The sequence below is a fragment of the Gallinula chloropus genome (genome assembly GCF_964237585.1).
Source record: "Gallinula chloropus genome assembly, chromosome: 2".
In the NCBI taxonomy this organism is placed as follows: domain Eukaryota; kingdom Metazoa; phylum Chordata; class Aves; order Gruiformes; family Rallidae; genus Gallinula; species Gallinula chloropus.
In genome coordinates this window covers 140,652,919-140,678,194 of record NC_140086.1, presented here as the reverse complement: position 1 = coordinate 140,678,194, position 25,276 = coordinate 140,652,919, and the positions used below count along the sequence as shown (strand labels likewise).

The following is a 25,276-nucleotide window of genomic DNA, read 5'->3' as shown; positions in this document are numbered from 1 at the left end:
ACATTGTTATTTTCACTTGGTTTCAAATAAAAGATTAAGCTGCATAAACCAAGATTCTCCTCTCAGATGCTGACAACTACTAATTTGGGGGGTGGTTATCTCTGTGAATATATTTTTGCTTTGTAACAGAACTACGTTCCAGAACAGCACGTACAATCTGTTTATAAACACCGACCGGGTTGCCATCATCATGAGCAAAGCCCTCTGCAGTAAATCTGCGGAGCATCTTCTGCCAGCCCGCCCTAGCCCCTCGTGTACAGCCCGCAAGCCGCGGACCGAGCTGGATCAGGGAACTACCCTTGAGGCAGGGAACGCCCGGGGCTGGAGGCGCTGAACCCAGCAGCCCCCGGCCTGCCGGCACCGTGCCTTCACGGGCAGAAGGCGGCGCCTGCGGGCTGAATCGAGCGGTTGCTTCTCGGGAGGGCCTCCCATTCCCCCCACCTAGCTGGGGCCGGGCGGAAAGACCCTTACACGGGATTTCAGGCGAGGAAGGCGCCCACCGGCCCGCCTCAGCCCCCGAGGTGCGGGGAGGAAGAGGGTGTCGCACCGCTCTCCCCGCCTCCCGCACAAACGGCGGCTGGCCTCTCGCGCCCACACACCCGCCTGCCTGAGGGAGTTCTTGCCGTTCCGCCCTCCCCTTCGCGAGAGGGATCCCGCCGCCGACCTGCGCCCCTCACCCCGCCTCGCGGCACCACCCCCAGCTCTCGGCCGCCGCCTGCCCGCGTCCTACCGCGTGCGCGTGGCCGACCGTTGGGGGAGCGCGGCCCGCGGCGAGGCACGGGCGCCCTTGGGACAGCGGCGCCGCTCTCCGGGAGGAGGAGTGAGGCCTCGCGCGGCGGGCTGGGGCTGGCGGAGGCGGGAAAGCCTAGGGAGGTGAGGCGAGGGTAGGCACGGCCCGGCGCCGCTCTGGGACCCGCGGCGGCCGCAACGGCTGCGGCGGAGAGGGCCGGGAGGGGTTGGGGGGGTGGCCGGACGGTGGCGGGAGGGAAGGGCTCGGAGCCGCCTGGGGGGGGCCCGCCGCTGCTGCGTGCCGGGGAGCTTAGCGGCTCTGCGGAACCCTTGCAGGTCTGGCGGCGGGCGGAGAGGAGCAGAATGTGACTCCGCGGGAAGATGAAACGGAGAGCTGCCGAAGCCGCCGACAAAGGAGCGCGTCCCCGTAAGCGGCGGGTCGCTGGGGGTGGCCGGGGGGGAAAGTGCTGCGACCCGGCTCGGAGCTGAGGGGTGGCGGGGTGCTCAAGCCTTTCCCACCGGTAGCGGGGTCGGGTTCAGCCGCGGCCTGGTGCCGGTAACCTGCGTGAAAACGTAGCAGGAGAGAACATTTAACAGAGGGGCTGTTGCGTGTGTTTGGCTCTGTATACAGAAGCTGCTTTCATCCCGCAGCCCTCGTTGTCCGTGCTGAGCTTGTCCAGAAGAGAAGCGAGTAGGGTGTCGTCAGGGAGGGAGAAAAGGCAGCATAAAACTAAAGATACGCAAGTCTTGGCTGTTTCTGTTTCTGTCACTGGTTGTAAATGAGGTCTTGTGGAAGTATGTAAGGTCGGAGAAGGTGTAATTACTTTCACGGAATAATACCATTTTACTTTGTAGCTGTGCATAGCTGTAGGGACTTCATGAGTTGCATGTCACTGCTGTGCGTTTAAGGCCCCTCAGAGTATTTATCTTGTATTACAGCCTCCTCTAGAAAGCACATTTTGTTATTGGCAACTTTTGGCAGGAAGCTACACGGGGGTGCCCTGTTGCACAGAGAGTCATTTCCTGGTTTTCATTTTGTACTGGACCACTAGTTCTGTTTGGTGCTTCGTAGCCCTTCTTTTTCCCCATAATCACTCACTTTACAGTCTGACAAAGTCTTAATCTAAATGGTCATTCTTCATGCCTTTGATCTTCCTTGTTAATTGTTTTGCAGGGTGCATTTAAGATGTAGTAGGGGCCTGCGTTTATACGGTGGCATAAAATTATGCATTATATTTCTGGGTTTTTAGCAGTATTTTCTTTTTTTAATTGATACTCTATTGATTTGAGGTTCTCTTAGAACTCTACTACTCTCAAGTTTTCTCTTGAGAAATGAAGCATATTTCTCACCCAGATTGTTTTTTTGCAGTGTAACGGTTCTGTGTTGAGCATGAGGGAAGATCATCAGCCCAATTTAATCGCTGTATTAGTTCTAGAGTAGAATTCAGTGTAACAGAAAGAGTGGTCCTAACTAAAATGGTTCTGAGCTTTTAATTTTATTTTTCCTGCATCTCAGGTGGGTGCTCAAAATTCAGATAAATAGTAGGATCTCGGTCTTTTATTTTTTGGTCTTTCACTTACTTTTCATCATTTTCTTTTGTTATTGCTCTGATGAGTCTATATTGAGTCCTTTTCATTCCAGATGAATGGGAAAGAGATTCTCTTGTAAAATGGTATTCTTGTTATTATCAACAGTGCCGGTATAAATAGGGAATATGTTGCAGTACAGAGATAGCAAATACTTGCCAAACTGGATGAGAAAATTGATGGCATTGTGTAGCAACTGAAATAAAAAGTCCATTTTAGGGTATGATTTTAAGGAGAAACTTTTAAGGGCTGTATATGGTGGCATTGTTGTTAATGTCGTTTGACATATTTAACATACAGTTTTTTAAAGTTCTGTATTGATTGCATGGAAGGTGGCCTTGTCCATTTCCATAATTTCAGTAGTTTCCTTTTGAAAAGAAAAAAATAGTTCATAAAACACAGTCCCATTAAATTAATTTTTCTTTTTTTTTTCAGCAGATGGAATGGAAGCAAAACCAGAAAAAAGATCATCTCTGAAGAAAGATTCAGGAAAACCAGGGAAATTTAAATATAAGCCCCTCACTGGGAAGGTGTTTTACCTCGATATTCCATCAAATGTGATTTCTGAAAAAATAGGAAAGGATCTCAAAGAGCTAGGAGGTGTAAGTAAATGAGCAGAGACCTTTGTGAAACTAGAAAAAAATCTACATGTGTGGAATGCTGTTTCTATTTTTTTGTGACTGCATTTTAAAATTAATTGTATTTTGTACATGATAGTATTTTAAATCTTTTAAGGTTTGTTGTAATGTTTAATACAAAGAATTAGCTTCTCAGTAAATTATTTTGTGGATTTTTTGCTTGAAGCTGCTTTGCTAATCATAACAAGTGTGTGTCAAAAGTTTGTTTTCAGTTGACTATTCATTTGCTTAAATTTTTATCCAAATGTATTAAGTTTCATGGCTTGAAGTGGTGTTTTTTCCTGCTGCTTCTGAGTATCTTGGCACATTTACATGTTGCAACTAAAGTTCTCCTGCTAAACCTGAGAGAGATTAGAGAAAGTGTTTTGCATAAGCCTAGTAAAAGTAACTTCAGTAAGTACTTTCTGCACAGTGTTGATGAATTTATTAAAGTATCTTAACTCCCCCCTCCTTGGCCCCATCAAAGTGCACAGAGCAGTTCTCTGAAATTGACTTTTGTAAATCAAGAAGCTGTCTGAAATTAGAGGCAAGCAGTAATAGTTTCAAGTGAAAATGCATCTCCTTGCCTTTAGCATTAAATAAACACGTTGCCTTTTGTCTTGCTCTAAAGCGGAATTTTAAGAACTCTGTGTGAAAGGTAAGATAGCGAATTAAAGACTGAAAAGGAAGTTTTTTTGTTTTATTCAGAGCAGTATATGCCTAAGTCTGAGGTGCCCTCAGGATCAACTACCCCAGGTGTTTATTTTTTCCTTGCATGGAGCATGCTCAGAAGTGCCTCTGTATGTCCCATTTCTGTAAAAGGTACAGAGCAGAATTGGAAGGTGAAGTTTCAAGCTTGCTGCTTCTGTGATTTGAGATGGAGAAGAGGAAAATATTGTAAGCTATATAAACTGGCAAGAAATAATAAGGCAAATAGAGTTGATAATTGCACAGAAGATGGTAATGGAAAACTGAAACAGCAAAATGGGAGAGAATAAGCATGGGAGAACGGCATATTTTGTCTTGCTAAGTATAAAAAATGTTATGAATCTATTGAAGTCTGATACGTTTTTGAGAAGTGTGTGAAATGTGGTAACCTGAAATTTTATTCTTTTTCTGCAGATTCAGAACTAAGTTAATTTATTCATAGGTTCTTGCAAGCTGTAAATTAAAATGTTTGTGTACACATGCCTTTAAATTTAGCTGAACACTTCTATGTAATTTGTTACATACATTTTTATAAACTGATTTTCCTTCTCAGTGCAGTGTTTAAGCTCTTCTATTTGGAAAGTATTGGAGCTAGATAGTTCAAAGAATCATAATCAAACCAAAACAAAGTTGTTTTGATAGAGATTTCAAAATTAAGAAATCTAAATGAGAATTTGTGACTGATAGGATGCTGCTACACTTCAGTTGTACATGTCATCCATCTCATTGAAATTATTCTAGAAGGGTTTTTTTTAATAGAAAAGTATATAATGTAAAATTGAGTTGCTGATTTATTGTCCTGAAATAATTACTTGCTTTATATCTTTATATTTAGAGAGTGGAGAGTTTTCTTAGTAAAGATATCAGCTATCTGGTGTCTAATAAAAAGGAGGCAAAATTTGCACCAACTCTTGGTCAGATTTCTCCTGTTCCTAGCCCAGAATCTGCACGTAATGCCGGAAATAGTTCACCTCATCCTAGCAACCAAAAAGATCGACATGATGGAAGTTCATTTAAGATAGTAGATACAGTAAGTTTTCTTAGTAATAATACTGCAAACTGGGTACAACCCATGGGGTCTGCTTCTCCTATTTTGTTTCCTTAAAATGGCAACAGTTTCCTGGGTGAATAATGGGTTTTGGTTGGTTTTTTTTAACAGGTCAAACATACTTTAAAACTAGTTCTGACTGACTTGCTAAACTTGATTAACACAAATTATTTAAGCAAAGTTTCAAAATACTAATTGAAAAAAGAGCCTTTTCTGCAAAAAAGCTGATTATACTAAAATCTCTTCTAAATATAGTAGGTCTGATTTATAACATTGACATTGGGTCAATATGGATTGGCTTGTGATGGCATCCAGTGGTTTCTGTCTCTTTAGAAACACAGCCTATTAGTATCTGGCTACTGTGATATTGTTAATGCAGATATCTACAGGAGCACTCTTTGATAGAAGTTTAAGGAAATAATTAAAATCAATCATGAATGTTAAGTTTTTCTGAGCTCTTAGGATGACATTAATTGCAGTAGTTAGTATCTATATTTGTGCAGGTTTACATAAAGTTTCTTACATGGGCAAGTCTTGTGTCCTATCAAAATACAGTTAGAAACAATCAGCTGTACTATATACATAATGCTTATTTAGAAACATGAGGACGAACAAGTCTGTGGGCTGGTCTTTGCATCATGTAATTGAGAACACCTCATTTTGCAAATAACCTGGATAGGTAAAGGCATGCTTATATGAACCACACAGCACAGAAGGCGATGCAGTAGTGTTAGAAAGTGGGGCGGGGGGGAGTAAGAGAACGGGTGTTAGAGAAGAGAGGGGTTTATATTCATGACTGTTAGCTTAATTTGACACAAGTCCAGCTGCTGAAACTTTCTTGTGTGTGCCACTGTCTGCTCATTCCCACCATCCCAAAGCATTGCTTTAGTCACGCAGTGACCTGCTTTGTCTGAAAATGGCTACTTGGTGTTTGTTGGTGTTTCTGGGGTTTGTTTTTTTTTTCCTTCTTCCAACTGTATCAACGCTAACCTTCAAGGGAATTAATGAAAAATAGCGGTACAGTAAACAAAAGGAGACTATCACAGCTAAAATAGTATTTATTAGGAACAGTGTACATTGCTGTTTATTGTTTTGAGTTTTTTTAAATTAGTTCCAACTTGCTACAAATGTGTTTTAATACAGGTACGTATGAGCAGAGGAAAATCCTTAGTTGAAAAAGCAATCAGAGAACAGGTAAGTCAACAAATTTTTGTTTAGTGGCCAAAGAGAGAATTCCCTCATGGATCACTCAGGCAGAAGTTGAGGGTTTGTCTTAAATAAAACTGTCAGGTCATGTTTTCTGGTTACTTCTGAAGAATTTAATGTTTGTGGAGTCATATGCCCAAAATTATAATGTATGATGATTGCTAATATGGTTAGCACTAGGAGAGGTCCTCATTAAATGAAAGTGAGTGTATAAATTCAATGTCTTATAATCTTGGTTACTATAAAATATGGCAATGAAGAACAGTTTTGGCTTTATGAAAGGTTAAAAATAATCTTTTGATGGTGAAGTGCTGTGTTGCAGAGAAAGAAAAGTCAGTTGAGTGTGATAGTCTTTTGGTAAGAAGCAAAGCTACTGTATTTTGATCTCAGCTATCATAATGGATGTTGTAATATATTTCTAATTATTTTACATAATCTACCACATATTCCTTAAAATTATTAATTTGTTGTTTGTAGGACTTAATCCCCTCTGGTAGTATACTATCCAATGCTTTGAGTTGGGGAGTGAAGATACTTCATATTGATGGTAAATATTTTTGTTTGATGTAGCCTAACTTGCACTTGTAATGTACATTTAGTCTTGTGATTAATTCATAATACTAAAAATGACAAAGTGCTTCATACAAAAATAAACTCAGCTGAGTATGATTCTTCTTTTTTTGACCAGATGTGAAGAAATACATTGAACAGAAGAAAAAGGAGCTTTATCTAATCAAAAGAGCAGGCAATTCTAAAGATGTGGTAAGTGGCTTTGCCATTTGGGAAAACTCGTGTACTAAATACTACCTACTGTGAAGCTTACAGAATTTGATAGTCTTGCTCAAGTACAGTTTTTCAGATCAGCATGTTTCATGACTTTGTTTATCACAGATAGTTTTAAAATAGAGTATTAGCTATAACATTTCAACAATATTCAGAAATACTTATCAATGCTACAATGGAATTTAAGGTATAGACATTTGCTCTTGCAAAGGATATATAAAAATCTGATGTACTGAAGTGTCTGAAATTTCCATTCTGCCTGCCTCAAAGATAATAATACTTTTTTATTTAATTGTAGTTTGGTTTTAGTATGATGTAAGCTGTTAAGTTGCCTTGTACAATTTTTCCCCATGACACATTGATGAGAAACCCTTTCCTTTTGATGGGCCAATTAGAAGAATCACAGTTGCATTTTGTGAAGAAGTTGTCTGTGGGGAATCTGTCAGTTGCTCAACTGCGTCTTTTCCTTCCTAGTCTTCTAAAGAGCTGGTATAGTCCATCTTCTGCCAATAATGTGCAGCTGAAAATCAATTCCTCCAGATTTTAGTGTATGATATAGTGAAACTGAAACTTGTTCAGCTGCTTGCATGCTCCATCTGCAGGTGCTCTGAATCATAGAATGTGTTAGGTTGGAAGGGACCTTTTAAAGGTCATCTGGTCCAGCTCCCCCTGCGGTAAGCAGGGACACCTTTAGCTGGATCAGATTGCTCAGATCTTCCTCAAGCCTGACCTTGATTATCTCCAGGGATGGGGCCTCCACTACATCTCTGGGCAACCTCTTAGTGTCTCACCGCCCTCATGGTAAAGAATTTAGTGTAATTTAAATGAAACATGAAGTTGCACAATTATCTAATCTAGGCAGGGGTCTGTGGTAAGTAAAAGAAAATGTACCATCATGTGTGTGTTATGTTGTTTTAGAATGCAGTAGGAGCTGACTTTTGAGGCCACATGAAATCCTTTGCTTCATCATCAGTGTTCATAGGTAGCGAAGTGTGTTTTGGGGTTTTTTTGCAGGTAGTATAAAATACAAGTTTGTACCTTTACCAGAATTAATTGCAGTTAACAGCTGTTGTTTGCATGTAGACTTTACTAATTTCCGAAGACAAAATATTCCTTTTAATTTTAATGTTAATTGCTAAAACCAAACAAAAAACAGGGGCAAAAGCTCCCCCCCCCCCCCCCCCCCAAAACAAAACCCAACCTGTGTACGTTACGCAGATGAGAAGAATTGTTTAATTGGGGAATGTTGCTATCTACAGTTTTTGGTGGCTTGTAGTTAATTAGCATTTACAAAGTGTTGTAAAGAATATTATCGTATATTTAAGAATCAACTTTCAACCATGGCAAGGTATTTGGGGGGAAGAGAGTAAGTGAATAAATTTACCTGTGTGAGTTTTCTGTTTGGTTTCGGTTTTAGGAAAAATAAATTGAAGCATCTCAAGGAGAACACCTACTTGTGGTGTAGAAGTAACTGTTTGTGAAATGTCAACCTATTTCTGAAGTCCTAATAAGCTTAGTTTCCTGTAGAATTTATCATGACTCTGTATGAAGTCATGATTAACACAGAGAGATCTGCAATACTTAAAATTGGCTACAGCTAAATCTTTCATAAAATACAGATTAATATTCACAGGGATTTTATACCATCTTTCTTTTTTTTAATAGGGAAAACACGTTACTGCTCCAAAGTCAAGAAGTAAGTATTTTGATATTTCTAAGAGCTTTTTGGTTTGCCTCATGTTCTGAACACTTAAAAATGTACTACAGCTTTCATTTGGTCAAGTGTGCTGCTGTATTCCGCTTTGTTTGTCAAGAAAAATCACATAGAAAAACTCAATGAAAATCAAAAGTTTTCCATGCATGTACATGATGAGTTCTAAAATAATGTTTACTTATTTATTCAGCTTCTAGAATAACTTGTTGAATGAGGAAGAGTATTTTTCTCTTAATTTCCTTTTCTCCCCCTTGAACAGGTAAACTGAAAAATCCGTTTCTCAAGGTGGAAGATAGAAGTCAGTAAGTGTTCTCTTCATGCATTCAGTAATTCAGAAACATTTGGTTTGCCTTGAGGAAGTGACCTTCACATTTCAATTTCCTTCGACTTCCTGACTTTAGATGCCAGGCATACTGTCCTCTTACTATAAGATACAAAAATTTCACCTTTGCATGCTCTGGGAAGGTAACTGTGTAGCCACTGACTGAAAAGGAGCAGGTTGTGTAGTAGGGAATATGTGCGCAAGGTAATAGAAGTGGAAAGTCAATAAACAGCTCCAGATCATAGTCCAAGAGTGGGTTCTTTGTGTTACTTTCTGCCACGGACCATATGAATGATAAGGAAACCTGGGAGCTTTGAACCTTGACATCTTTTCTTGGATACAAATCTTATCACCCAAAAGGCCAGTAAAACTTTGTATGCTAAATTCCATTTCTGTAGCCATGACTTAATAGCATTCAACTCCTGCAGACTGTTTAGATGTAAGGAAAGGGAAGTTGTCATTGTTAAAATCATCCCTTGAAATTAGTTTTGATTTCCTGTTCAATTATTTCTTTTCAAAGGAAGAGTGGGAAAAAAAAGGTTTTTATTCTGATTTAACTATCCACAGTAGCATGAAATCGTGATATTTTCAGCCTTTAAAATTTTCACATCGTTATAGTCCTGTAATTGTCAGACCTGGTTGTCTAAGGAAATGCTGGTTTGCCAGAAGTCGGGAGAGCAGTGAATTACAAAAAAGTGCAGTTCAGCACAGCATGTTTTGCACTTTTATATTCTTAACTAACTTCTACTTTATGATGGTGTTTATAAACTCCGAATTCTTAGACCTGATTTCTTTGATACTTTCCTGAATTAAAGAAGAGGTCTAATCCTTGTCATACACTGAGGGTTGGGGCAATAGGTATCAGTGACATGAGGATAGTGGGCAGAATTAGATGCACATGGTTGTAAGTACAAGAAATTTGCATGTAAATGTGTGAATTTGACTTCAGAATGTAGTTGCATACCAACCACCTGAAACACTTTAAAATGTTTATGTAACATAAACAATTGGTGTTAATGTTTTTGCAACATAAGTAAGAGTTTAGAAGTGGAACAAGATGCTTAGGTTTCCCTATTATGTTTTCCACACTTCCTCTTCTGCCTGGGTAGCTTATAGTAGTCATGTGGGGGAGAAAATTAGACTGAACTCTGGCATCAGTGTTTCTGTCAGATGATTCAGTATGTGAACTTTTGGCATGCCCTATCTTAAACTTTTTTAATATATTCAGAACAATGATACAGTTGCTAGTTTTGTATGTACAGTGCTGTGCAGGAAAAAAGTCTCTCTAGAAAATAAAAAGATTGGGGTTTGTATTTTGAATGAATTGATTAAAGCTGGTTAAAAAGGAAGAAGATGGTAAAATGGAAAAAAAAAACAATGCATTGGGTGTTTGGAACTACTACAGCTACTTCTCAGAAACAGATGCACCCATAACCAATTTGTTCTTAGTTTTATTGGTTACCCAACTCAACAATAAAAAGACATGAAAGTCATACCCCAGGCAATGTGTAAGACACCTATGGAAACTCAAGGCAAATCTGCTTCTTGTAGTAGAAAAGTATCAAGTTTATTGGAAGGAATGAATGACTTGTAGGATATTTATCTGCTTATCATTCTGTGTATATTAGATGTAAAAGAGAAACACTTACTTGTGCTATAAACTCCTTTTTACATTTCAGATGTTTCTAACATGTTTATTTTGTCTAATACAGCTCCTACCGACCATTTTATCTGCAGTTACCCAGTTTTCCAGTTCTGAACTACTGTGTTCCAAGACCATATAGTCCCTTTGAGGTGGATAAGAAGCAGGCTTCTGGTCAAAAACAAACACAGTCTAAGCAAAGGTTTGTTAAAAACTTGTTACTGTGAATAGAGGAGAGGGCAGTTCTTTAATTCTTAAATGTGTAAAATTATTTCTCTGCTTCTATTTTTGCTTGATTCTCAATACTAATAACCATGTTTCAGCTGATGTATTTGCTGCACTGTAACTGCTGGTGTCTGTCTGTCTTTCTGTACCCTCTTTATCCTGTCTTTAGTCCTCTTTTTGGACATACAGATGCATACATCCAAAAATGCAGCCTTCTTCTATCACTGTGGGTCAGCATAGGATATTTTTTTCCTTTCTGCCACTGGTTCCTTCTTTGTGCTCATCTTGGATGCCATCCAGTAAGTATTTTACAGGAAGTGGATTTAAGACTTCTTTTGCTATTTGTCAGTGTAATGCTAAAGTAGACAGTTAAAAAAATTTAAGCCGGTGATAATTCAGCCATAGTACAAAATCATTGATGACAAAGAGTGCGCATTTTTATAAAGTCTTTTTTATAGAAATTAGACTTCTCAGGTAGTGCTTCAGAGATGAAAAGTGGGTGCCAATTGCCCAGTGGAACTGCAGTTGCTTATATGATACTTTTTTGGCTTTCAGGCTCTATTTGAGCACTCCAGTTAGAAACTACTTGGGAGTCTTAGTTATCTGGGGCTTTTTGGTGAATAAAACTTCTGGCTAGCATATCTGAAGTATTAATGATTCTGTCATTGACTTTAAAATTGATTCATGTGAGGGTCTAAAGGTACTTGGGTAAAAGGTAGCTTGGCTGTATGCGGTGGCTTTCTGTATCTAGTAACTTGCTGCTTTTTCTGTCCTTGGGGTCTAAGACTTCCTTGGGTTTGCTATTTATTTTCTTTATAAAATAGCTCCTCAGTTGTTCAGGTCCTGTTTAGTCCTCACAACTATTATCATGTTCTAGGTTTTCAGCTGGTCTTGCAATGATAAATCTGATTTTTAAAAATTTGCAATGAATGTAGCAGTATGAAAAAGCAAAGCAGCTATAAAGCAGCAAAAGCCCCTTGCAATAATAAGGCAGTTTCTAATGGTGTCTCTTTAGTATAGTTAGAAATGCCAATTAAAAAAGGATATTATTTTCATTTATATGTATTAAAGAATGTGATCTATTAAAAAAAAATCAGGAGTCACATTTGCAGGAATATGCTTTTTTAATCTTTCTTGTTTGGTGCATGCCAAAGAGATATTTAGGTGGAAAATTATTTCATATTCAGCAGGTAAATATGAGGAATATCAGTTTCAGGAGAGAGAATATAAGAGAGAAAAGCTTGTTAAAGCTGTCAATTCAACTTGCTTCTGCATCAGGAAGGACCTGCCAGCATTACTCAGTCTTCAGATGCTCAATGCCTCACTGGTGCTCTGTGACTGTTCCAGTTGCAAAAGGGGAAGGTGAAAAGGCTGATCTAATAGTACAAGTATAGTTAGGTGTGGAACCTATCCTGTGGAACAAGCCAGGTGCTGGGGCAAATGTTACCAATTTAAACTTGTTGATCAAAAGCAATTGTTGGAAGCAGTGTACACTTAGAAACCATAGCAATTGCTTAGTATAGTAAGCTAGAGGTTTTTCAGCATAAGTTTTTTTTTTGACGTGAAGTCCTGAGCTTACACATCCCTGCAGCTGCTTGGCTAAGTCTGTCAGTGATTTTTGGCTGGACAGGGAGATGGCACTATTCCTCTGAAGTAAAAGGGAGGTAGAGATTGTTGGTTTTGTTTACCACTAGTGTACCATCTTTAGGTAGTTTAATAGGGAATGACAGCAAACAGTAGCTCTTCCCAGTTAAGGACTCTGAAGGTCACGGAGCAGCTGCTGGAAACTTCGTCATATTTTAGTCTCCATGAAGAACTTAAGGTTCATTTCCTTATATTTATTTCCACTTAACCTGTATTTAGAGAAACAGAACAAAATGGCATTTGGTCAGCATACTGAAAAGCCACGTACAACCAACAAAAATGACTGTTCTTTACTTTTACCAAAGAATGAGAGGTCGTTTGTTAGACCAAGTGTTTTTGCTGCGTGTTCTCTTGGCATCAAAAATACTGACGATCAGTGAGATGATAGAAGACTACTTTTTCATAGTTTTGATTTTATTGACTCTCCTTTTCTGTTGTGAGCTATGCACAGAGGTTTCAATATATCTTTTGATTTGTCAAGATTTTTTTTTATTTTGCAATTTTATATTGTTCTGGGTCAATGAAGGTAGTAATCCTATCTGTACTAACCTGGATGCTTTATGTTTACATATATTTGCAGCCACAGGCACACCCACTGGAACTTTTTAATTAATGCATTATTTTTCTCTTTTTTTTTTCTGAGTATTGACTAACATTATGAAAATAGTTTGAGGGAAAATAAAGGTTATTTTTTTTTCAATTAAGTGAGTAAGAATGACCATGCTGTGAAAGGAAAGTATAGAGCTTAGCTCTGTATTTGAGACTCATTAACACATCTCTTCTGTTAACAGAAACAAAATAAATAGTGACAAGGACTGTGGAACTTCTGTTCAGCCCCCTCAGAAGGACAAAAAAAAGAGGGGATATTGTGAATGTTGCGGGAAGAAATATGAAGATCTGCAAACAGTATGTGAAATTTATATCTTTGATACAGTCGTGTCTCTTAAATAATACAAAAAGTGGTTTCTACTTGCTGGTTTAATGGAAGATTTTTGAATGTATCTCCTAAAAAGAAGCAAGTGGGTTTGTTTTTTCTATTACAGGTTTTAATTCTTGATTGCTACCTCTATGTCTGGTAGCTGAATGCACTAGTAGTTCATGTGTTGTAGACTCTGGTAATAAAATTGATGGTATTTACTTACTGTTCCTTATCATATTGTTAATTTGTATATTCATACCTGTAGTATTAAATTTGTTTCATGTTTTTTCTTTAATTCCAGCATCTTGAAAGTGAACAGCACCGAAATTTTGCACAAAGCACGCAATATAAAGTTGTTGACGATATCATCTCAAAGCTTCTTTATGAATTTGTCGAATACAAAGATGATGCAAAAAAAATTAAAAGGTAAGTTACATCTGACTTTTAAATACCCTGTGACTTAAGACTTTGAACATAAAAGTACTTCGGTCTGAAATCTTTGATCTGGTACAGAAGCCATTCTTTTCAGTCTGAAATAAATCACTGAAACTTGCACTACAGTTGTATCTGGCAAATCAGTTCTGTAGAATAGAAGTTAGAAGAAAAATCCCAAAGATTGAAGTGAAGGAAATTAGATTGAAAGGAATTGCCAAAGGTTGTCCTACCTATCCTTAAGCTTCAGAAAAGCAAGATCTACTGTATTAAATATTGCTGACGGATGGCAGTGTCTGGACATCTTGTGCTAAAACCTTTTTGATATTCTTAGTAGCCTAAGAACAGCAAATGCTACCTTTCCTAGTCAATCTGATTTTCTCACAAATTGAGAAACTTCTCCTGGTCTAATCTAGATTGTACTATATATATACCCTAAGCGTTTTAGCTTCTCTCTTGCCTTTGCTGGGCAAAGAAAGCAGATTTTCCTTTCTTTTGGTATCTAAAAAGCTTACATAAGAGAGAATTGTGCCTACAACCCAAGACGTGAAACCATGTCTTCATTGTCTGCAACAGTAACTCAATTCAAGGTTGCTCTAATATGTTTGCAAATGAGTTAAGGAATTTATTTTTAAGATATTAGAATTTAAAAAACCCAAACATTTTCTTAGTGAAATCAAATGAAATGCAAATAGTCAAGGAACTGATAGCCTTTATTATTACTTCTGTGTTTAAAAATACACAGAATGGTTAGGTTTGAAATACTATTTCAAGAAAAGCATCTGTTCTTACACTGATTTTGTGAGTATGTATTATAGAATATTTTTAAGTATTTATAGTCATTGCATTGCATTCATTAACTTCTTTTGTTCTTAATACCAGTGTGAATTGAGATTTACTGATACTAGACTGCGTCATATTTTTAAAACAATTTTATGAGCTGTAGAAATGAATAAGAAAACATAAAATTCAACTGTAAGGCACTTCGTTCTTGTAGAAAAAGTGTCTTGCTATCCTAAACATCCATTTCCTTTTGAATGTAAAGACAAAAGTTGCTTTGTCAGTTTGGTTACTGTTCTAGTTGCATATGGAGTTACGTTACCCATGTCTCTTTCAAGTGTTTGTTAATAATTTTAAGCAATTTCATTGTAGGACAAAATGTAGCACAGGATATTTCTCTCCAATTATTGGGACAATAACGAGACCGGATGAGCTGAAAGAGCGACTGAAAAAGCAGTGTGTGTCATTGAAGAGCTACTCATGGAAGGACACTGCAATGCGGGCACTCACGCTGGATCACCAGCCTTTAGAAGTACAACCAAACTCCCTGCTAATACCAACCCCTGTTTCTGGACCTGTCTGTTCAGCTCTTTATTGTCACCTGTCACAACCTTCAGAACTAAAAAACAAGTTCAGAAATAATGATGAAAATACTAGAACTGATTGCTCCTGTGCCGCAAACTTAAGCGAGACTGCTGTATCATCAAATTACATAGAAGCGCCTCCTCAGAAAGATGACAAAGCATACGCTGAGCCATTCAGTAAACAAATACTGGAAGCAGAAGTAAATAAAAAGAATTTAGAGTGTTTTCAGGAAGACATATGTACTTTATTTTCTCATACGCAAGTTACAGATTTTAGTGTAAAAGACAAAAACCTGTTACGGCCAAAACGAAAATTAAATAATGCATTAGTTCTACCAGCAAAGTGTTTGAAAAAAGCAGATGCCAATCCTACGTTTTTCAAGAAACATGGTTTATGTGATAATCATCTACAGATACAGCACAATGTAGCTCTGGAGGTTGAGGTATCTGATGCCGTTATAAACAAAGAACGTAATGAATTAGCTGCCAGCACTGCACATAGTTCACCGTCTGGAAAGCTGCACAGAAAAGTGAAGCTTTGCTTGGGAAGAAATAAGAGAGAGACCCGGAAACAGAACGTGGAGTTACATGTAAATTATACACATGGATTGTCTGTTCCTGAAGAGAAGTTCTTGCAGTGCACCAGTGCAGGCTCTGCAAGAGTTGCTGCAGACAAGTGAAATAAACGCAGAATTTGGAGGCTTTTCATGTTACCCTGAGAACAAAGGTTCATGTAGCATAAGATATAGGAAGGGCAGAACACAAATGTTAAGTGGTCACTTTTTTTTAATCCTCATCCCTGTTTGTTGGATTTTAATGCTGCTTTATTTAATGATTTTCAAAGAAACTTGCAAATTTAAGATTTTATTCATTGGAACTTGAACTGCTGTATTTTATGTACAGATGGTTTGATTTTCAAGCTGTTCTAATGCAAAAACGTCTGTGTACGTAAATACAAAAAATAAAACTAAAATGTTTTCTTTTTGTTTGTTTTTTCTTAAGGCACTGCTTTACCACAGCTAGGAAAAGGCTCTGACCCCAGAGCTGGGGTTAAATTAGTTGCTAGGCAAAACCAGTAAGTGTGATGTAGCTGCATTTGGATAGAATAATTTTCTAAAATCGGTGATTATAGTATGTTGTAAATAACCATGTTATAAGGAACTGGATGTTCCACTGTAAATAAAGCAGTCCATTACTTATGGACTACTGCTGTTTTGTGAAAATTTGGTTGCTTCCCTTCCTCCTGCTGCTTTGTTAGAGAATGCAGAAAAGTCACTTGGATTCCTAACGTTTCTTCTGTGGAAAATGTCCTGGGGAACCAAAGTGATCACAGAGAGACATAGGGTCAGGAAAGCAGGTGTTACATTTTTCTTTTTTTCGCTGCTCTGACACAATTTATTTCTGGACTAAAGCTACAGTTGTATTGTTTATTTCAGTCAATAGGAAAGTAGTAGATGTATGCTTCAATTTTTCTTTAAAATAAACCAGAGCAGCAACCATGCCAACACCACCGCCAATATCTTTCTGCTTGACTCAGCTCACTCGTCTGGTTGTTTTTTTTTCTTCAGAGCAGCCAGCCTGTCTGACTGGCTTGCTTGGAGGCAGAGTGAAAGATGAGTGAGGATTGGGAAGACATTTTTAATACTTTGGATCTTTACCAGAGCCAGTCTCTTTCAGAATTTCCATATCTGTAAATCAGTGCAGGGCAGGAGTACAGAATTACAGGAGGTAATTGCAAAGTTTTATTAATAAAATGTAAGTGCCTTAAGGTCATACGACAGATGTAGACCAGCAGAAATAACTCTCATTAACTTTTGCATAAACTACTTGTTTGCATTTTTATCTCTTGCACATTTACTATTCTCAAACTTTGTCTGCGCTTAGGTGTGTTCAGTCATCGCATACTACTGTGTCTTCTTCTGGGGTAGGCAAAGCTGCTTGGGGTGCAGGAGGGGGTGAAGAAAATGATATAAAATTACATTCCTTTAAAGAGTGCATTAATGGAAAGCTTAATGGTGAAAGTAGCTGCTTAAGGTGTTGCTGTCACATTAAAGGGGAAATATCCTTAACTCCACTCTTCATTGCCTGTGTAGTCTGGTAAAAGCTATTGGTCTCTTCATCTTACTGGTCACTTTTGGGCTTGATTTAAAGTTTCTTCTGATTGGATTCACTGCAAGAACATTACAGAATTTTAAAATTAGCTGATCTTGAACATATATGTCTATATATATATATATATACTGCCTGTAATTCACCAGCAAGTGTTTTAGGAATGGAGTTTTAAAGTAGAACATTGAAGCAATTACTTAGTTCTTCATTGTGAGTGACACTTTAATGACAGAAGAATTTCGCTCTCATTTGATGAATGCCGTCTTCTAGGAACAAGTGTGTGAACAATTTTTTTCTCCTGAGAATGTTGTTTGTTGAAGGGCATTTTATATATGTTTTAGCTTTTAGTTCAGTACTGAAGTGAAGTCTAAGAAAAATATGTATTTTCCCCCTGACACAATGCTAGTCTGTCAGTAGGTATCTCTTGCAGATGTGTTCCTCTTCACATCAGAGACACATGCTCTTCTCAGTTGGTGTGGTGGCCTCCATCCAACTGGAACGTGTATGCATGGTTATTTATATGCTTGCTTTCTCTGAATTTGACACACTTGTGTAAGTAATTTTTATATTCCATTCAAGAGCGGTTGTTAATATGGCAGTTGTTGCTTCCTTTTTGAGAGTTAGGGAAACATGAAGCTGTGTGTCCATACACCTGTACACAGCGTGAGATATTAAATTTGAAGGAAGCATCAAAATCTTGACTGTTAGGAAAAAAGTAAAAGCTGTAACTTTTGTGTAGAATGGACACTACTTCAGTTTATAAGTACTCTTACTTAAGTGGTTAGCCTGTGGTCCAGCAACTGTTGCTATTTCGTTCTCATAGGTGTGGCAAGAACGTTTATGGGGATGAAAAATGTTTTAGCATCATTGTTAAAATACTAAATTGAAGGCTTGTGCATGTATGTGCATGTACTGTTACTGAAACTCTACTGGTTCAGTACTTCAGGCTAAGGGTGAGTTGTAGCTCCTCTGTTCAGACCCACTTTTTGTTTGATTGCCATGGGAGAAAGCAAAATGATTGTCAGTAGAAACTGCAAACTGGCTATGCAATGCCAAGTTGGGATGGTAGTAGCAACATCAAAAGAAATACAGATGTTGAAATCTTATTTTAGAAACAAAAGATTGGAAGAAGTAGTGTTTTGTTTTAGTTATACCTACACCAAGTTTGGGTTGGTGTCTTTACAGTGGATGCCCAGCAGTGGTATGGAACAGAAATGTTTCTCTTCAGGTAAATCTGTAGTGTGGCTGAGAGGAGAGTTCCCAAGGGTCAGGAATTCTCTTTTGTATCCTCCCTGTCATACTCATATGGGTGTACAGTGATAGTGAGGATTAGCTGCTCCAAAACTAAAGGCACGTAAGGAAGTTCGGCAGTTCTTCCTGCCTCATGCACTCAGGGAAGCCCTACGCTCGCAGCAGGATCTTCAGGCAGTCACCTCTCTTGCTCAACACCTGCCACAAAGTGATAGGTAGTTGACTGAAAAGCCTTTGGAGTTGGGGCAAAATGAGTTACAACCTGAGATGTGCTGAGCATGTTGACATCATTTCTGTCCTTCAGGGGTTGCCAGTGTGCACTGAAGTGATCAAATCCATGTTCCACCTCGAGCAAAGGGGCACGCTTCAGTTATTGATTCACGCTGTCATTGTTCTGTGTTATCTTCTGGCCTGCGTGATTGCAAGGCATGTGACTCCTTAGATGCACCCTCCTTAGATGGGGTGGGAGGAAAGAGGTGTGCCTTCATCCTGTGTATGTTTTCATTCTGAAGAGCCTCAGTTCTGAAAGACTTGGCTAATGTAACTGGTAATATCTGTGACATGCTAGTGGCAGTCTCTGAGGGTAGGAATGATGAAAAACCACTAGCTGCTGTGATGTAGTTAAAGTAAGGTATGTGTGCACTGAGTGAAAATATCTCCCAGCTGGAGAATCACGTCGCACTATGTGGCCTGTGTGGCCTCTGGACCACTGGCTGATGAGCACCAGGGGCTGGTAAAAATTGCCTGTGCTGGGCTTTTCAATCATGTTGAGAGCTGATACTACAGTAGCACGAAGCCGTAGTCTATCTTAGTCTTATACTGAGACTGCCCAAAGATCAAAGTCACTTCTTTGCCCTAGTTTTGTTTTGTAGATCCTCTGTATCTGAGATTTTTAAGACAGAATTACATTAAGAATTATGGAAAATTCCTGAGATAGTACAGTGTAAAAGAAAGCTACCAGCAAATGTGAACAGGCATTCATATAATTTCTGGGTGACAAAGTAGTTTGCATGTTACTTGTACCTTTGTAGGAGATGGAGCTCTCTTCATCTTTTTCTATTGTGTTTCATCTCATGAAAATATTTTTTTGAAAAATAAGCTATTTTTTCAAGTGCTTGCTGCCACTCAAATTTAGCTGTGACCTCTACATGCCTCTAATCCCCACTCTTGAAGACAAATGTGGGACAATTTTAGCAGCCAATCATTCCAGAGCAATTGTACAGCTTATTCACACAGAACATATACATAGGCAGACTAGAAACTGAATGCCAAAATTTATTTTTTAGCATAACTAGTCCTCTGGGCTGCATAAGGAGGTTGTTCATGCTATCAAAAGCAAGCATGAGTAAAAGTAAATACCACTGGTGATACAAGCCAGAAATAATGTCACTGGTGATACCTTCAGCAGAGTGAAGGTGTGAACTGAGCTCATTAACCACGTGAACATCTCTGAAGGTGATAATGAGATGCTTAATTTCTTTTATCATGTGTTCTGCAAATGTCACTGGCTTCTGATACTCAACAGCATATTTGCTCTAGAGGATGTCTAAAATACTGAGCATCTCAGGTATAGTAACATGAAAAGGTTTGGGATGCGAGGTGGACACTTGGGTGAAGTCCCATTTAATTTAGGAAAAAGCAGCTGGGCATTCAGGTTGAATCCACTCTTTTTTTATAATTATTTTTTAGGCTGTGGGGGATCTCACTTCCAAGATTCAATGTCTCTAGTATTCTTTGAACATGTAGATAGCTGGGCTTTAAAAACCAGGCTTTCTGTGTGACCTTCAGGACAGTTTTGCAACGTGGTACTCTGCAGGAATAGAGGCTGGGAGCTGCACAGTGGAAGTCAATAGCCAAATGATGGCAACTGTTTCTGTGGTTCAAACCACCAGTAGAGTAGGGGTTGGAATGTGAGTCTCAGGCATTTCAGGTGCAGGTAGGTGGTTTAGCAGAGGACAGGTATGGTTGGACTCAATCTCAAAGGTCTTTTTGAACCTAGTGATTCTGTACACCAGCAAATGACACATGGGGTTCATCTTTGAACTTGAAACTTGAATGCAAGTTTCATATATTGTAAAACATGCCTGAGATCTCTGAACATTATTTTCCTTTACCTCCCCAAGCAGCCAGCACAGGGGAGCTGTTTTTCACAGTAAAGTATTCATGCTCTAATTGCTTATTGAATAAAAGCGTATTTCTCCTTATCAGCTTTGAAATCACTAGGTTTTAATTCAACTGAACATCCTCTTGTTCCCACACCCTGCTGCCAGGAGAACGGAAAGCACCAGCTTACTTTCCCTATACATCTATGTGTCCTTTTTCCCTGTCTCTTCATCACTGTCCCAAATGATCCTCATCTTTCTGGTTTCTGCCACCATCTTTCTCTGAACCTTGCAATGTCCTCGCTGGAAATGACCAACACGATGCTCCACATCAGGGTCTACCACTGATTTAACATCAAAACGGGTTCTGAGTGGTGTGCTCTATGCTTAGATTACAATGGGACACACCTTCTCTTTGGAGATAATGTTCTGAATTAAATAACCAGCAGAGTCAAATGTTTTTATGTACATTAGTCAAAAAGTCACAGCTGTAAATGTACAGCTGCAAAGTCAGGATGCACTGTTGGCTGCAACTGGATGGGTAACTGCTGCCCATACAAGAAAAGTTAATTGCCAGGTATTCAGAATGTAAACGTGTTTTTCTCACAGGAACACTGAGGGCAGCAGACTTACGGTAGGAGGTGGCCAGATAAATAAGAGGCGATTACAAAATATTCATAGATCTGCCTTTTTGGGGGGGGGGGGGAAACAGTCTATTTCTTTATAAAAATAAATCATGATTGAATGTAGACCACTGAAAATGTGTTTGTTAAAAAGTGCCCTAGATTTCAGCTACAATCTCTTACATTGAGGAAACAAAAGTTGCTCTGTGTGTGGAGAAGTGTTATGCTTTCCATAGTATTAAGTCACGGTGATGTTCTGTGACTGGAGTCACTGTTATTTTTCCATCACTTCTGTCCATACACAAGGCTCTATTGTGCATTCCTCACAGCAGAAAATTTCAAATGTATCAAAATTATAAAACTACAAAGCAATTGTAGGTTTTTGTAGCATTTAAAAATGTGTTACTCTTTCAGTATTTTAAAGTAGACTAACTTTTTCAGAGCTTTAGGCATTTTAAAACTGTAAGTCATGATTATGAAGTTGTTACTACTTAATTACATCACAGCAAAGCTTAAGTTGTACAACTGCAAGGTAATTTTTAAGAATACTCTGAATAAATTCCAAGTAAAATGTCTACATGGCTGTTTACTCCAGGTACCTTTCTTACTTTCTGTGGAAAGGAAAGACATAACACTTAAATGTTAAATTTCAGTGCAAATTATAACTGGTAAATAATTTTAGTTTGACAATAATTTTTGAATACCTATGGTCAATCAATAGCTGAATATCACTTTCTTGTGATCCTTTGAAATATTGGTGTACATTTTTCAGCCTTCATTTTTCTGCAGTTGTGGTTCAGATAGTCATATGGAATATGCTCGTTAGGTTCGGCAACTGGAAACGTGTTGCAACAAGGGTAGAGCTGTTATTGCTCACTTAAAAAACAACAGTCCTGATTTTGCAGTATAAAAAAATCCCACAGAATGTTAACTGGCAAGGGAATGAGCATTGGAAACTTATCCTTCATCTGCAATTTCTTTGAGTGCTTCAATATAAGGACATCAAACTATTAGAATGTATCTATAGGAGGACAGCCAAGATGTGCTGTGAGTCCTATGAGGAATGGCTGACATCACTTGGTTTGTTCAGCTTAAAGAAGAGAAGAAGGCTGAGCGACTTCGTCACAGTCTACAACATCCTAAAGGGGGGCAGTGGAAGGGGAGGTGCTGATCTGCTCTCTCTGGTGACCAGTAACAGGACACAAGCAGTTAGAATGAAGTTGCATCAGAGGAAGTTCAGATTGGGCATTAGGAAGAGGTTCTTACTGAGAGGGTAGTTGGTCACTGCAACAGGCTCTCCAGGGAAGTGATCATGGCATCAAGGCTGTCAGATTTAAAGGGGTGTCTGGATAATGCTCTTGGTCATACTGTTTAGTTTTAGGCAGTACCCTGATGTGAAAGAGCTCATTCTCAGCAGGGGCCTGTCTGCCACCATCCTGAGCGTTGTCAAGGATCTTCCAGTAAGGTACAACTAAGGAAGGGAATATTGACCTTCTTTCCCTCATTTCCCAAATGAACCTGGAAAAGCCATCAATAAATGAAAATATTATTTCTCTGAAGGATTAAGTGTGACAAATCACCCATTTCTAATCAATGTGTACAATAAAAGCAGACCAGACATGCAGATCAGGATTTCCTTCATTATGATTTTGATCCTTCAATGTAACATAGAAAATTTCTGCAATTTAAGCATTCTCTTTTTAATGAATCTTTAGTATTTATCATAGAAGTGCTTTCCTAGGCAAATGGTAGAAGGATGTAAATGGGAGGTTTGCAAGGAGATGACCATAAAAACTTTTCCAGCTCTGTTTCAGCTAATCACTTCTAACACCTTTATCTTAGTTGGCTGTATTTCTACAAAGTTTTTTAAAAATGATTGTTAAAATTAGTGAAGGGTTTGACCAAAATAGAATTAGCATACTAAAAAAATTGCTGTATTTATGAAGCTACTCTCATCATATCTTACCACATCCCCAGAGCCCACAGGCTGAATAAAACTCTGCGTTCATAGTCATCAGAACAGCTGATGGTGGCTTGGTGAACCTTCTGCATGTGATATCCACACCAAATCAGCCCCCCCCCCCGTTTCTGGGCAGTGGTAGTGGCAAGAGAAGAATGCAATAAATGTTCCCATCAAGGAAAAGAGTCTGTCACTGTACTGTGTATCCACTGCATAACGGGTGTGATATACACCCAATGCCATGAGTTCTCACAGGAATACTGACACCAGGAGCTGTGAAATAGTGTGCCAGCGGGGACAGTTTGGTCTAACTGAAATAGCTGTAGAGGCTGGCTGCAGCCTGAAATGTAAGGAGTTATAACTTTTGAAAAAAAATTGAAACATCATACTACTGTATTGAATTTGCTCTCTGTAAATAGCACTTTCTCATTTTCTTTACCCACCCTAGCTGTGGTCCTTTTGATACCCTGCAGCAGAGTTCCATAAGCTAATTGTGTGCAGTTTGAGCAACTGCTTGAGGATTTAACGGGTACTTGGAGGTAATATTCTGCCTTGCCTGTAGTGCATGACTGCAGTGTAAGCAGGACAGTGCAAATCTTGCTAGCCATTTCCTCCTCAAAGTTGCTATATGTATTTCAAGATGCCCTTAAAATGCCTGTCTTGCTCCTAGCTTCAGCTTCTTGAACCATCATTTTATCTGTGCTTTTATATCATGGAAATACATTGAGATAAACGGAATTTCCTTCTTCTGTCCTCTAATTGCTTCCCTTAACAAGATGATGTATGTAAGTAGGGTAAGAACTGCAGAAGGCTGAGGCCAGGAGCCCTGACTTTCCCCGGGGGTTGGTGGTGCAGGCTGCTGAGCCATGGTGCCCAGAGCACAGTCCCTCCCGCGGGGAGCCCACGGAGGCAGCCTGACAGGCTGAAACGCTCCTAAGAGCAGAAATGGAGGTGTCAGGTGTCCTGGCTGTTGCTAGCACAAGCAATGCAATTAATATTGATCTGCATAATGCTTTTAAGATTATGAAAACAGATGTATTTTTTTTTTTGCTGTTGTTCTTTTAATCTTCCAGACTACAATGAGCAGCAGCTTTCAGCGCCACTTACTGTCATGCCACCTCCTCCTTTATTACGTGCTTACAACTGATTTAAAACCTTGTCGTGGGTAGTTTGACCTCATATTCTCCTGCCCGGGTCAGCATCAAGCTGCATCTGCCACGGTGCTGCTCCAACAATCCTGCTCCTCCTCTCTCGACTCACCCTAACTGTGTGCCATGGCAGTCCTTCCTATTGCCACTTCGGAAAAGGATGGGGAAAGGGCTGCCTTAGGCAATTGCCACTCTTGTCCCGTTTTGAAAAACAAATGTAGTTAAGGTAGGTAGGTATGTACAGGGTGCTGAGATGGCAGCGCTGCTGCCCGCGGCTTCCCGGTAGGTGGGAGTGTGGAATTGGGATGCAGATGCAGCCATCCCTTTGCTAAGGTTTTCGGGTTTCAGGAATGGTCATCGTGGGGGCTCCTTGGCACTTCTGTCTCTTGCTCTGGCCGTGCCTTTGCCTCTTGCTTAGCCCAGGAGAGCGTGTTGTACCTTGCATGATTCTGCGCCGGCATCCTTTCCAACTCTCTTTCAGCGTTGGTCCGGTGGAGAAAGCGGGGCAGGAGTGGAAATTTAAGAAAGGAGGAAAAGAGGTCACAAAGGAGGAAAGTGAGGATTGCTCTGAAGAGCCACGCGTCAGGGAGGAGAGAGGGGCTGGCGGCAGAATCCCGTCAGCAGAGGGGCGGGGGTCAGTACGGGCAGCCAGGCAGGCAGAGAGGGAAGGAAGGAGGGGAAACTCTCCGGCTGCCTCCCCAGAGGGCCCCCGCCTTCACCCGGCTGGGCGGACTGACAGCGAATGCGAGTTTTGCAGCGGGAGTTCCCTTAGCCCCGGGGCGGTGCGGTACCGGGGCTGCCCCGCGGGGCGGCGGTGGCTGCGGACGCTCTGCGGTGCTCTCCTGCCTCCGGGGCTTCCCCTCCGGTCTCGCACCGGTCCCTCACGCCCTGACAAACGACTACATTTCCCAGCACTTCCCTCTTCCAAGCGGGCTCTGCAGGGAGCCTCGCCGGCTCTCGCCATCTCCTTCCCTCGCAGGGGGCTCGGCGCGGCGGCAGCGGCGGGGCGGAGCTCGGCAGCCCCGGCCCCGCGGCAGCCGCGGCCCCGCAGCCCCCCCGCCGTGCAGGCGCGGAGCCGGCGGCGCACGGCGGCGGAAGCCGCCCCGGCACACGGCGGCGGCGAGCGGGGCGGCGGGCAGCGCC

General features: G+C 40.1%; 1 protein-coding gene across 1 annotated transcript; it reads left to right on the top strand.

Annotated features, from left to right (window-relative positions):
* The first annotated feature begins 1,100 nt into the window (after positions 1–1,100).
* Positions 1,101–15,916, top strand: DBF4 (DBF4-CDC7 kinase regulatory subunit). The gene is given in 14 exon segments (XM_084280409.1): positions 1,101–1,156; positions 2,752–2,918; positions 4,477–4,671; positions 5,833–5,883; positions 6,373–6,442; positions 6,584–6,657; positions 8,344–8,374; positions 8,652–8,694; positions 10,427–10,558; positions 13,017–13,131; positions 13,446–13,570; positions 14,729–15,568; positions 15,570–15,684; positions 15,690–15,916. Coding segments are annotated over 14 exon segments (2,115 nt in total). The 5' UTR covers positions 1,101–1,110; the 3' UTR covers positions 15,801–15,916.
* The last annotated feature ends 9,360 nt before the right edge of the window (positions 15,917–25,276 follow it).